This window comes from Paroedura picta, chromosome 13 (genome assembly GCF_049243985.1).
Source record: "Paroedura picta isolate Pp20150507F chromosome 13, Ppicta_v3.0, whole genome shotgun sequence".
In the NCBI taxonomy this organism is placed as follows: Eukaryota; Metazoa; Chordata; class Lepidosauria; order Squamata; family Gekkonidae; genus Paroedura; species Paroedura picta.
In genome coordinates this window covers 38387128-38401320 of record NC_135381.1, presented here as the reverse complement: position 1 = coordinate 38401320, position 14193 = coordinate 38387128, and the positions used below count along the sequence as shown (strand labels likewise).

The window sequence follows — 14193 nt, the reverse complement described above, 5'->3', positions numbered from 1 at the left end:
TATACCACCCATTCTTTACAGCTCTGCGCAATTTACATGGAACATTATGTAATTTCACATGGAACATTATAATAATCTGATCTATAACATACAAGATTCAATACAACCTCACGACAACCAAGTAACAATTTATAACACAACATAAATAACAACACTGGCCTCCTTAAGCCTTAGTAAGAAAAGTATACATCAAAATCTGACCTGTAAAATTTGTTTTCAAGCCTCCTCCTTATTGTGGCGAGGTCAGTTGGATAGGCCACCACCGTGCAATAAAGAGGGTAGGCACTGAGGTCCACAGGGACAGCGAAGGGATTAGAAATATCTAAAACAGAAGATGACCACCCTCAATTCAACATCCCAAGCCATCGCAGAAAGGACACAATAAAACTTGGGGGGATCAGACAGAGCTGGAAGAGACTGCTAAGGGATATCTAGTCCAGCCCCTCACCTTTAAAATTATACACTCCTGACAGGTGCTCATCCAATCTCCCCTTAAAATCCACCAATAAAGGAGACTTAACTACCCTCTCACCCAGCTACAAACAGCCCCCCCCCACTAGTTTCTAGGAGAAAAGGAGAAGCAGCAGCAATAACTATGTACATGTGGTGATTTGTCCTAGGGTGGTGGGTGAGTAAACAAACAAGAGAAAGCCCTAGCATGGTGGTGGTAGTGCTGGGTGGTTTTCAAGTACTAGTTTGAATGAAGCAGATAACTAATAAATTGTTTCTTTCACATTTCTTCTTATTGCTCCAATGTCAGAATACTCCCAAGGTTTCCGTCACCGGGCCTGAGTTTCCTGCAAGGCACTGAATATCAAGAACTTTCCCCAGTTTTCTTTCTGGGGTTGTTTTTGATTCCTTGGATCCATCGGTTGATATGAGTCACCAGCCAAAGATCACAGACAGGAAACACAGTAAAGATTTCACTTTAGACACAAGTGAAACCAGAAGGGGGTAAACTATGTATTCAGCTCTGGCCCTTTCCACGTCTATGGGGCCAGATCTCTTTCAGAAACAAGAGAAAAGAGGGTGAACTCATGAAAGTCTCTGAATTTGGCTGCCACTGTACCTAGGGACAACAGATGATCGATGCCTCTAAGAATGCGCACACATTCTTCATCCCGAGAACGGGCCCCCCATTCGCCTTCTTGGGGCTTGTACAGCAGAGAGGACAGCTCCTCTGTTGTTACAGGGACTCCAGCCCCGACTTCCTCTGGATAAGCAGCTGCAGGCAATGAGGGTGGAGGGGAGGAAGAATAAACCACATTTACAGCCAGGTCACTATTACTGAGCTGAAGCCCAAAGGATTGATACCCCAAAATGGGGAAAAAAAGAGAAGCATACTTACTTCCTTCTGGAATGGGCTCCATATCCCAGGGGCTCATGTTTTCCCTTTCGTTGTTATCCCAGCTGTTGATACAAAAAGCATTTAAAAACATAAATAGATCAGTGGCTAAGAAACCGAAATGTTAAACAGGCAGCCCTAGTTTTCCTAGGGCTGCCAACTACAGCTTAGGAAATCCCTAGAGATTTGGGAGTAGCGCATGGAAAATCATTTGAGAATTGCTCCACAGAGTCTTCTTGGCCACATTTTTTTAAAGGTAGGGAGCCAAGTCTTTCCTTAAACCTCCCCATTTATCCGGGCTTGGGACCGGGATGCACAGGAGTACATGCAAAGAAGTAAATGGACACTGGCCATAGCATTATACAACTAAAAGAAGTGGAGCAAAACTGAAAGACCTGGAGGCAGCTGAGCCGTAGGACAGCCAAGAGTTGCCCATGGGAAAGGCTGAGTTGAAGGAGAAGAGCTCAGCCGGGATGCAATGCTATAGATCAGTGGTTCTCAACCTGGGGGTCAGGGTCAGGACCCCTTTGGGGGTTGAACGGCCCTTTCACGGGGGTTGAGGCAGGGGGAGCAGCTGTTGCCGCTTCTCCTGAAGGCGCCCGCCAATTTATAACCGATTTATCTAGAATCCTGAGCAATGGATCTTCACACCATTGGTCAGATTCAGTTTAATTTATGTGAAAGAACCCTTGCCTAATTGTAAGGTTGGGGGTCACCACAACAGGAGGGACTGCATTAAAGGGTCGTGGTATTAAGAAGGCTGAGAACCACTGCTATACATTCTGTCTTCCTAAGCTTTTGTTGCCTCCAAGGGAAGTAATTTTTTGCAGAGTGGATGCCAGATTTAATTCCGGGAGAGCCCGAGGCAACCTCTGAAGGTTGGCATCTCTACTTCTGTCGTGAGCACATAAGGAGACTTTTAAGACAGGAGTGGGGAAACAAACCCAGCTTGCCAGACTAGACGCTGTCACTTTTAACCATGACACACAACCACCTTTCCTTCCACAATATGATTTCACCACTGTCTTTTGTAAGGATTAATGAAATTATTTGCATGGAGATACGAAACTGGCATAGATGGTCTGATCTATTGGGCCGACTATCCCAACCCTGTTGACTCCAACTGGCTGCATGCCTCCAAAGCCCCTGGGCCAGGGTTGATTCTTGCACCCCACGTATGGTGCCTCCCTTCCTGTGCTCCTGGCATCTAGGCACCAGATAAGACCCTCGGGCAACATCACAGGTAGCAGTGGGGAAGACAATGCTGGCGGTTCCAGTACTGAAGGAACATTTGGCAAAAAATGGAAATTTGTGACACAGTCCTGGGGCATGACCTTTCTTGAAGACATTTTCCTCCAAGAACTGGAATTCAAGATGCTCCCAAGGTTCCTGTCACCAGACACAAGGCCTGAGTTTCCGGCAAGGCACCCAAGATCAAGAACATTCACCAATACTCGGAGGGGTCTTCTTTGGCAGTTTCTTCCGCATATTGGGGCCTAGTCTTACCACTGAGCCCACAGCTTAGTGGGTGGGCCTCCTCATGGACCAGCTGGTGACCTTCAGCCATAGACAGCTACTGCCTGATGGCTGGTTGGCATAGTAGCAAGGGAAGCTGGAGCTGGCCGGCAGGCAAGAAGAATTGCCATATCACCTTCTTTGTTCCATCTGGCTCTTTCTCCTTCCCTCAGTTGTGGGGGGAAGGACAAGGCCCTTTTCTAGGACTATCTTCCTCACAGCCCAGCCCTTAATGAAAACTGTCCACAGGTACCCCCCAACTATGTGAAGAACCAGGCCTCTGGAACATTTAGGATTGGTAACCATGTTTATTTATTCATTGTATTTATATACTGCCCTCCCCGAAGGCTCATCTGTCTGTAGCAGTAGAAAACATGAGAGTCCAGTAGACTAACAAAATTTGTGCAAGGGGAGGAGATTTAATGAGTCACTGCTGAAGAATCTGAAGTAGTATCTGAAAAAAATGAGCCATTACTCTGAAAAGTTCATACCCTGACACAAATTTTGCTAGTCTTTAAGGTGCTGCTGGACTGTTGCTCTTTTCTACTCTAATATCAGGCCCATAATTGGATTCTGTTAGGTTTCTGCTTTCCCACAATTCTGATAGAGGACTGCTATTACAGCCCTCTGCTATAATTGTCTTATTATGTTTTAATGTGGCTGGAGGAGGAGGTGACAGAATACCTGTGATCATTTGATAGAAAGGCCAGATGTAATGTGAGCTGGAGCAGGATTGTGTAAATAAAGAGGGCTTAAATCAAACACGGAGACAGCTTGCAAAACTCAGTTTATCACAGAGGAGATTTGTCTTCTCTTAAAGCAGTGGTTCTCAACCTTCCTAATGCCGCGACCCTTTAATACAGTACCTAATGTGGTGGTGACCCCCAACCATAAAATTACACAAGTGCTCTTTCACCAAAATTAAACTAAAACTGACCAATGGCATGAAGTTCCATTGTTCATGATTGTATATAAATTGTTTTTTCCCCCCTGGGGTTTCCCAGTTCAGTCCTGCCTCTTGTCCCACCATGCCGATCTCGCTCTTTTCCGCTGCTCCAGACAGACGAACGCTCTCTCCCGATCTACCCTGTGTGGATGGCGCCCTCCCCAGCCACGCTGCTTGCCCTGCCACGACCCCTCTGAAAGAGTTGTTCGACCCCCAAAGGGGTCCTGACCCCCAGGTTGAGAACCACTGCCTTAAAGGCACAAGAGGTCGTAAAGCCACTTTATATTAAGCCTTTATAGTAACCCTTACTGAACGCTGTAGCACTGGAAGGAACTATCAGGATATTCCGGCTGGAATGGCTGCTGGCTCTCCACTGTTCCAAACCACCATGCATCATCTATTATGCTACGAAATCTATCACCTGTAAATGGAGAAGCTGAAATGAACCAAGGTTGGTGCGCAGAGAAAACCATTTAAAAAAAGCCAAATACCAGATTGCACCCATCTCTTTTTCTGCACGGAACTTAAAGTAGAGCGGGCACACTGAGTTGAACAGGGAGATATTCAACAGCAAACCATCGCTTACCGATCTGCCAGTTCCTTTCATGGGCTTCGTTGTAAAATTGATGCAGCACAAGGAAATCAATGACATCTGGCATATCATGGTATCTGTGAAGTGCCAATGAAGTTATTTCAGAAGCTTGTAGTACAGACATGGGTCCCCAGTGAAGTTGGAGAAACTATAATCAATAATGAAACTGGACTCCTAACTCGGTGCCTAATCTCAGAGGCTCCAAGGAGGACTGCAAGCTCATTAAAAGAATGGTGAACTTTACACGTTGGACTGAAAAAAAGAGCTGTTAAAACACTGAAATTTGGAGAGAAGAGTTAGGGGTTATATTCCAGCTGCAGACCCACATTGCTCTTCCCTCTGGTCCGTTTAGGAAAAGAAACATATGATATGAGGTCATTAGCATTTCTCTGTCTCTTAAGGTGGGCAGGGATCATTGGCTGTAGCAACTTTACGTCATACAATTCTGTATCTGAACGGCTCAGGGGAGAAGCTAGAAATTAGCTGCATTCATGTGCCCCCTGTGTTGACTGGTCCATTTGCTAGTGGAGCTACTTACTTAATGGAAAAGGATTCGCCGGTCATTTTGCCTGAGACTGAATCCAGAAAGGCAAGCTTCAAGCAGCAAAGGGTAGGTGGTCCAACCTCGTATTTAATTCCCACGATCTTCACTAATTCTTGTTCCTTTTCATCAAACGGCAGCAAGGGCCAAAAGGTGTGGTTTAAAAAAGATTGAATTGCAAAAAAGGGAAAAAAAGAAAGGTAATGATTTCTTTAATTATTTCTGTAATTATTTCTTCCATGCATAAAAACAAATATACCAAAGGAACCTCTGAGTAAATAGAACGTGAATGCTTGCAGAAGGTCCCAGGTTCAATCCCTGACTTTCCACTTAAGGGTCAGGCAGCAGGTGACATGAAAGACCCCTGAGACCCTGGAGAGACACTGTCAGTCTGAGTTGACAATGCTGACATTGATGGACCAAGGGTCTGATTCAGTTTGGCAATTTCATGAGTTCCATATTATATTTAAAATGATGGCCACACCAAAATTCAAAAGGAATACTAGAGGCACAGCCAATAAAGGAAATAAAGATGCAAAATCTCTAACTGGTCTTGCTGGCATGATACGATGCTTGTCACAAACCAAGAAACAGTATAAGCAAAGCCCAGATGAAATTATAATTCAGCACCTTTCATAATCGGTTGCAACCAGTGACTGAAGATGAAACATAATGCTGCAACGTGGCTTACCCTGAGTTCCATTTTATTCCATGGCTGCTTCTGCAAGCTGATACTGTAAGCCCTTGCCTTCCTCACAGCACGCACGTAAGCTTCGTGCCCTTGTCTGAAATAGATAATCTTAAAGAGAAAAAAAAACACCTTACATTGCTAAGGGTTTTAAATGTTTCAAATGTCAAAATCTAAAAATAACCCCCACCCCATTTTCAATTAGTTAAAAGTGTGGCAGTTCCAGCAAGCTGGTGGGGGACACACACAGGACAAGGAGACCTGAGCCTCCAACTGTGAGCTAGGATCTAGCAGAACCCAAAATCACAACCCTGCTCCTTTAGAGAGTACAATTCCCTCTGCATGCACAAGAAGTTGCAAGAATAAGAAGCAGAATTGTGCAGTTTGTTCAGGTTTCAGAGCCACCTGAATGCTTGCATTTCAACCAGTCATAAACGTCTTTGGTGTCATTAGGCAAGCCTACGTCCTAGCCTCAGCATAAGAAGCATTGGAAGGTCGACTGAAATAATGGGAGGTGTAAGACTTTGAACACTATCTGTTCTACTATATTTTTTGGAGGAGGAGTATGTCTCATGGCTTAAAGGGCCACTCAGCGCTTAACACCCACTCAGGGCAGCTGTCCCGCCTCCTCCAACTGGCTTGCCTGTCTGTCCAGCACCTAGCCAATTGCCTTCTGCCCTCCACCCTTGAACACCCCCTCCTCCTTCCACTTCCCTCTGAGGCTTGGAGGCTGCAGATCCCTGCTGCATGAGAGCTGCCCCTGCTGGTGAGTTCCCTAACAGCTGCCTGCAGCCTTTCCAGGTCCTGGGAGGAGGGGGAGGCCATCCACAGAGTTCTTCCACTCCACCCCCCTAATCTAGTGCCCGTTGTATTCCTGAATGCAACAGGATTGGTCCCTAGTAAATAAATAAACCTATATAAACACCGGTCATGTATTACTGTGCCAGTCTGAACGATAAACTGCAATATCACTGCGGATTTCTTGGGAGCACCAGACATTATTCTCACACAAGCAGTTATTCCCATTCACTTTGTGGCCCCTCCTTCCGAGAGAAACAATGACCTGGCTTATGCCAGAGCTCCATGTGTGCATCTGAGTACAATTCGGGGCTCTGGACTGGGGATGATGGCATAATTAAAATGGAACTGTGACTACATGGAAATGTTTTCTGAAAATGCATTCGGTATCAGTAGACTGCTTCCTTAGGAAACATGGCTTGACATGGAATAGGTAGGCAAGCATTTTATCCCCCGGTTTGATTGATTAGGAACTGAATTCAAGTTCTTACTTCCTGCTCCTACTCAATTAAAAACCTGTCCACATAAGAAAGTGATCAGTTTTTAAAATTTCTGGTTGCCTGAGATGTTAAGACAGTCATATACAAGGGGCTATTTCGAACACCTGATTCTCTATAATGCTTCCCACAGTGGCACACAATAAGCAGATCTGATGTTTCACTGGAGCACACTGTCAATAGTCATATACTTTCCCAGGTCAGTCTCTGCAGTTGAATGAAAAAAGCAACAGCTACCTCATCTCCCATTTGTGGGACAAAGGGGGACCGTCGTGGTATGGTATCCAGGATCCAGTGGGGGGCAAACCATTCCTCTGAGGGCTCTCCATCCATTGATCGCAGTCCACTGGGTTTCTAAAAATGAAAATGTGCCTGGTGTGCTTATGTGCTTTTACTGAATTATTTTGAATGTTGAAAACATTTTAACAGTTGATATTTGCTGCCTTGGAAAACCTATGTTGGTGGAAAGGCCGCATATAAATGTTTTTAGTAAAAAGAGTTGGTCTGATGGAAGGGCAGTATAGAAATTAAATGATTATGAAGAAGAAGAAGAAGAAGAAGAAGAAGAAGAAGAAGAAGAAGAAGAAGAAGAAGAAGAAGAAGAAGAAGAAGAAGAAGAAGAAGAAGAAGAAGAAGAAGAAGAAGGAAGGAAGGAAGGAAGGAAGGAAGGAAGGAAGGAAGGAAGGAAGGAAGAAAGAAAGAAAGAAAGAAAGAAAGAAAGAAAGAAAGAAAGAAAGAAAGAAAGAAAGAAAGAAAGAAAGAAAGAAAAGACAATACTAACCTTCTTCTGTGGCTGTTTGGATTTTTTGCATTTTTCTTCTTGCCCTTTTGTATCTTTTGTGTTCTCCTCAGAGCTGCTAGATGTTTTGCGAGCAGCTTGTCTGGTCTGTCGCTTTGGAGGCTGGAGGTTAATCCCAGCATCAGCAGTCCAGTCAGAGTATTCACAGGACGAAGCACTGAAGAAGACACATTAGAAAGCACTAAGAGAAAAGGGTCCTGATCTCTCTGGCATAGAAGGCTTACTTTGGAAGAGCTGATTTAGCAAGAAATCGTGTACAATTCACGTAAAAATAAGTCATAGGTTGCAAATTACAGAGAGATAGTTATTATTACTGTAGCAAAACCCCAAATGTCTCCTGTGGTACTTTAAAGGATAACAGATTTATTACAGCACAAGCTTCTGTGGACCAGAGTCTACTCTGTGCATTTGATCAAATGGTCCCTCACTCATGAATATTCCTGCCAACTTGAATTAGTCTTTAAGGCATTGTTCTAAAAATCCAGAGTATTATTTCATCTGAAAAACTACCTGCTAAGGCCAATTTTATTTCTACTGGGAGTTCACTTTCATGATGGGGAATTCTAATGAGGCTCCCTCTAGTGTTTCGTGCCCACTTTTTACCTCGTTCCCTCCACAACTGGGTCTACATTCACCCAAGCAACACGGCGTTTAAGCCATACAATACTAGATGGAATCCTGTAAGAGCAGGATAAAATCTGAGTCCAACAGCATCTTAAGACCACCCCCCTCCCAAGATACAAGCTTATACCCCTGGAAAATTGTGTTGCTTTTTAAGGGGCTACTAGTCTTGAATTTTGTCCCTGTTAAGCTTAGTTAATTCCAGGCAATGAAATGTTGGTTCTGTGACAGAGCATCAGCTGTCTGTGCAGAACGTTCTAGGTTCGATCCCTGGCATCCCTGGGGAAAAAGACTGGGGGGGGGGAGGAAGTTGCCTTGAATATATGCTCAGTTTGTCTTACAGTACTGAAGACAACAGCAAGACTACCTGGAGCTGGTTTCGCTTTGCCATACAGCCATATTGTCATCCACAGATGCATCGGTTGTGCCGCAGATGTCGTCTCCCTGAGTTGAAGAGGAGGAAAAACCGCACATCTAGTCCGTTTCTGCTATCATCACTTTTAATCTCAGCACAAAGTAGTTCTCCTGCTAGCACTGAACGTTTTGTGCTAAAAAAAAGTATTGTGTTGCATTTCCAAATAACGATGCATGTCAAAAAGACAAAGTCAATGACCAACTGGTTACCTCTGGTTACAAATGGCAAAATCGGAAGCGGTCCATTCAAGGAGGCCTAGAAACTTAATCTGATGTGTACAGCAAATGCAAAGCACAACAGGGAGTTCCTCCTCGAAGAGCCCAGCGCTCTTTAAACACCTTAGAGCACTCAGGGTTTACAAATGTAAATTCCTATCCTAGCCTTAATGTACATCTCCAAGCCTCACCTTTCTGAAATCTTTAGACATGTGCAGAAAATCACATGATATTAAACTGCCACCATCCTAAGTGTTTCTATATTGATCCTGAGCGCTAAATGGATTTCACTTAAATTATATTGTGGCGATCTTTACAATACAGTCCGTTGTCAGTGGTTATTACAGATGGTGGGCCTGTGGCTTCTCATGTCAGACGGGTGAAAGTTCCACCACAGAAAACCTTAGCTCAGCCAATAAACATGAGTCCATTTAAAATTGTACTTGAATTTCCCTCCAGCCTTGTATCTGCAAGCTGAAGCATGACCTTACCGCCCCAGCCTTCACACCCAATTAGGCATGCTTGATAATGGCCCGGGTTCTAATTTTTCATTTAAAATACCAAATGGAACAAGGAAAACCAGCTCCTGATGCTAAAACAGTTTGGAGAACCACTAAACAAAATCCCACTTCAGCCTTGACCAGAGATGATATCGCAGTTAAAAATACCTGAGTGGAACTTTCAGAATCTCCCTGGATAAGTGAATCTGTCTTTGCATCTTCACAATGATGTTCTATGGTGGAGCGTGTATGGTAAGCATGCTGGCGCTTGCGTTGGTTTTTTCGCAAGGATCTTCCGCCATCAGGTGGATAGTCACTCTTTTATAGCGCGAGAGAGAGAGAGAGAGAGAAAATACCAATAGGATAAAACAGGGTTTCACTTGCCTGAACATAGCCTATACCTGACAAACTAAGCTAGTGTGAAAGTCTAATGGGGCATCAATAGGATACATCACTAGAGAGCTAGCCTACAAGAACTTTCTGGATGGAAGAATGCTCCCACAGTGTCCCCTCATAGGTCCATTGAGGTTTTTGCCATGATGCCCGTTCATGGGTGCATGTCAGTTAAGAATGCTCTTATCCTTCAGAGTGCCTTTACTGGCATAAAACTCTTATCCTTATCCTTCGTTTAGTGCCTTCACCACCACCCTTGGTTAGTTTTTGATCCCTGTGCTCACCATCCTGCTTTTGACTGTAGGCGTGAATGCCCACACTTCTTGTCTTGCTGCCCCCTCCTGGCAGGGCATCTCCTAGGAGACTATCTCAATGACTTTGGATGCCAGAAGCGTCCATTTGGTCGATATGGACTATTTGTGCCTAAATTGTTTGGTGCAGGGAGGGGCTGTAGGTACTGGGTAGAAAAGGGAAGAGCTTGCTTTGTCTCCCCAGTCTTAGCAAAGACCCTGTGAAGAGCTGCTCGCTTTCTCTTCAGTAAAGTTCTTTCTTTTCTAAATAAAGCCGGGTTATTAGGAGCATAGGGGGATTCTCATACAGGTGAGTGTTAAATCAAGGTGGTGCTTTAAAGGGCTGGGCTGGATGCTGCCCTTGCTTTGTGGCTTACCGGTGAGGCAACCATCTCTCTCAGTTTCCTGACAGTCATCCAGGAGTTGGGGCTCATCAGGATCTGATCCCAAAAAGGTGAAGGCATCAAGCCAAACTTACATTCCCGGTTGTCTTTGGAGCTGCTTTGCCCCACCTATTCTTCAAGGGCTCGGCCATCTCCACCCCACCAGTTTTTCCCTCATCTCACCCCAAGGAACGTGATAAATAAAGCAAGCTGCAGTAGGAAAGTTTTTTGTTTTGTTTTTAATTCTACAACAGAAATTTAGACTTGAAGGACATACAGCATGCAGGGCAACATTTTATTTAGGAAGCTTGTCTTGTCATACAAAACTCTCCCAATCCTCTCATCTGTTGTTGTTGTTAGGTGCAAAGTCGTGTCCGACCCATCGCGACCCCATGGACAATGATCCTCCAGGCCTTCCTGTCCTCTACCATTCCCCGGAGTCCATTTAAGTTTGCACCTACTGCTTCAGTTACTCCATCTAGCCACCTCATTCTCTGTCGTCCCCTTCTTCTTTTGCCCTCGATCGCTCCCAGCATTAGGCTCTTCTCCAGGGAGTCCTTCCTTCTCATGAGGTGGCCAAAGTATTTGAGTTTCATCTTCAGGATCTGGCCTTCTAAAGAGCAGTCAGGGCTGATCTCCTCTAGGACTGACCGGTTTGTTCGCCTTGCAGTCCAAGGGACTCGCAAGAGTCTTCTCCAGCACCAGAGTTCAAAAGCCTCAATTCTTTGACGCTCAGCCTTCCTTATGGTCCAACTTTCGCAGCCATACATTGCAACTGGGAATACCATAGCCTTGACTAAACGCACTTTTGTTGGCAGGGTGATGTCTCTGCTTTTTAGGATGCTGTCTAGATTTGCCATAGCCTTCCTCCCCAGGAGCAAGTGTCTTTTAATTTCTTTGCTGCAGTCCCCATCTGCAGTGATCATGGAGCCCAGGAAAATTGTCACTATCTCCATTTCTTCCCCATCTATTTGCCGGGATCCTCTCATCTAGCATTGGCATAAAAGGTCTTCTATGTGTTGTTTCCTCTCTAAAATCCTTTGTGAGTGTATCTGTCCCTGTGATTTCCTGGTTTCTTTAAATGGCTGTTTCTGGACACTCATTGGCAAGTTTGATCTTGAAATTAAATCTCTAAGGCATAAAAGCTGCACAAAGGAGACTTCTCAGTTCGCATCAATGCTCTACAGACACTGTTGTTGGATTGCGCATGAATATACAAAGCTACCTTTATGAGTTAATCAGACCTGTGGTCTATTAAGGCCAGTGATCTACTTTGATGGACATTGGCTCTCCCTGGACATTATCAACTACTGCATTTTTAACTGGAGGCACCAAAGACTGTACCTGGGGCCTTCTGCTCTACCACTGATCCATGGCCCACTGCACTTCAAAGTGGTACACCCTGAAGGACACTCTTATCTTCTCCCAGGAGGATTCACAGAAGGCTCATTACCAAATTTACACCCTTCCTCCTGATACCTCTGTCCTATTCACAGGGCAAGACTCCAATAGCTCTGGAGTCTGGCTGGCTCTATGCATGATTTTCTTACCCTTTGTGATGTGTGAGAAGGGTTTCTCTTTTCAGAAGTGTACAGATGGATTTCTAAATCCCCTTTGGCAGCTCGGATTTCTTCCTGAATTCTAAAGGAGTGTAAGAATAAAGGTTATTTACTGAATCTTTAAAACAATACTCTTCCCAAAGTTACCATTATTTTTATTTACTAGGATTTTTATCTATTTATCTGAACTAGTTTATCTCAGTCTAGAATTGGAGGAGGAGCTTTTCCAAACACCTGAATGAGTCAAACCCACACTGGGACCGTGGGCCTTTTCCACCTATCACCGGATTACACGTTCCGCTTGACTGATTTCAGATCAATCAAGCAGTTTATGGATGCTGTGCTAGACCAGAATGACTTATCTAATATCTGATTTCCAAGCTTTAAAATAATTCTAGGCTCCTCCGCAATCCATAAAACATTCAATAAATCAACCCACAAGCAAGCATCAAGAACACTTGACAGCTGAAAGATGCAAGCCAGCCAAAGAAGCCCAATCCCAATTGAAACGAGAAATGCTGTTCGATCCCTTACAAAAAAGTTAAGGGTTGTAGCTTTGGGGAGATGATTCCAGGGTATGGTAGATAAAGCTAATGGAGGACATACTCATAAAGAGACCTTCTTCAACAGACCTATACAAGCGACACCACAAACAAAATGCACTAGCCACAATATTCTCTTACCTGCTAACTGCAGGATGCAACTCATTCACGACCGCTCTCCTCCCCCATGCCATGAAGTCTCTTCTCGGGGCATTGTTGTACATCTGCCTGATACCTTCACGTCTAAGCCCATCATTGGGTGCGGGAGCAAGATCCCAACCCATAGCTAAAGAGGGAGGGGTGGAAGAGTCCAAAGAACAATATTAGATCAACTTTTGGACCAGGTTCACTGTAACAAGTTGCAATCTGCGACTTCCTACTTTTCTCTGCAAAGAATGTGACGAGGCAAGTCTTACTGCTAACAGATGGGGATTGATTTTGCATAGGATTTGATGCGAGTTCGCCATCATTGAGACTTCTTATACCTTGTTCCTCTTCCTGCTCTCTGATCAGCCCGTCGAAATCGTTCTCTTCCGGGTCATTGATTTGCTGCCCAATCACTTGCTCCACCACCTCTCCATCACCTTCGCAAGAGCAGAGGGACCAAGTGAATAATTTGAATTGGACCAGCAACTCAAATCCTATCAAAGCAATCCTAAACAGGCATACCAAGGGGAAACCGGGAGTGGCATGAAGTCACATGGAGTTTAACAGAATTCACAGGAAGACAGGAAGTCCCCCCAGCCGCTTCTAAGACTTTTCGCTTCTCCTCCCCCACCCCCCACCCCCACCCCCCATGCAAAGACTGAAAATGCACTAGGACTATTCCTGCCACCACTTAGCTTACAACTCTGGAGAAGGTTCTGCCAAACGTTAAAAGAAACAAAAACAATGATCAGATAACTGCTGTAACCTGCCACGAGACACTGGGAGTGGTGGGATAGAAATCCAATAAATAAATAAATAACAAAAATCTGCAAAAAAAAAAAAGGAAAGTATTTAAAGCAATATAAGCTACAAGTAGAATCTGAAAACTTGACGCAGCAGAGGAAGAAAGGAAACCCCCCTCAACAAAAAGATCAGCTTGACAATATCCTGGTAAGATCGTGTTCATCTGATGCCAAAGCTCAGAATAGGTGGTACCAGATAGACCTAAGTGGGGTAGGAATTAAATAATCAAGGCACCACAATTGAAAGGAGTTTGCTCTGTTCTGGGGGCAGGGGGGGGGAGCATGGCCAAGTTGGCCTTCCATTTTGACAACATGGAAAGACAAAATGTTGGGCCTAGACACTGTTGTCTCAAAGAGTCCTAAGAAGGAGCTCAGAAAGGTTAATGTCCTCATAGGTATATCCAAGGATCTCCTGAGGACACACTTCCTTCCTCCACTTTACCCTTGCAACAGCCTTGTGACGCCTGTTAAAGGAGTCACCGGCTCAGATGGACCCAGTAAGTTTAAGAGCTGACTGGGGGTTTCCATCTGGGTGTCACCAGTATCCATCTGACACCTGAGCCCTGCCGCACATTGCCTTTCTTGTACTGCCCCCCCCTCTTAA

General features: G+C 44.6%; 1 protein-coding gene across 4 annotated transcripts in view; it reads right to left on the bottom strand.

Moving 5' to 3' along the window:
• Positions 1–14193, bottom strand: part of BRWD3 (bromodomain and WD repeat domain containing 3) — a 77468-nt gene that overhangs the window by 23102 nt on the left and 40173 nt on the right. For 3 of the 4 annotated variants that reach the window (XM_077309010.1, XM_077309011.1, XM_077309012.1), the window contains exons 18-31: positions 13125–13223; positions 12781–12925; positions 12089–12179; positions 9641–9790; positions 8710–8786; positions 7704–7878; positions 7160–7276; positions 5631–5738; positions 4937–5061; positions 4393–4475; positions 4116–4227; positions 1349–1410; positions 1070–1225; positions 202–322 (exon numbers count right to left, since the gene is read on the bottom strand). In XM_077309010.1, coding sequence (XP_077165125.1) covers positions 202–322; positions 1070–1225; positions 1349–1410; positions 4116–4227; positions 4393–4475; positions 4937–5061; positions 5631–5738; positions 7160–7276; positions 7704–7878; positions 8710–8786; positions 9641–9790; positions 12089–12179; positions 12781–12925; positions 13125–13223 — 1621 coding nt within the window. Of the gene's footprint in view, positions 1–201; positions 323–1069; positions 1226–1348; positions 1411–4115; positions 4228–4392; positions 4476–4936; positions 5062–5630; positions 5739–7159; positions 7277–7703; positions 7879–8709; positions 8787–9640; positions 9791–12088; positions 12180–12780; positions 12926–13124; positions 13224–14193 lie in introns of those variants that run through there. The other variant, XM_077309013.1, reaches the window with a different exon arrangement.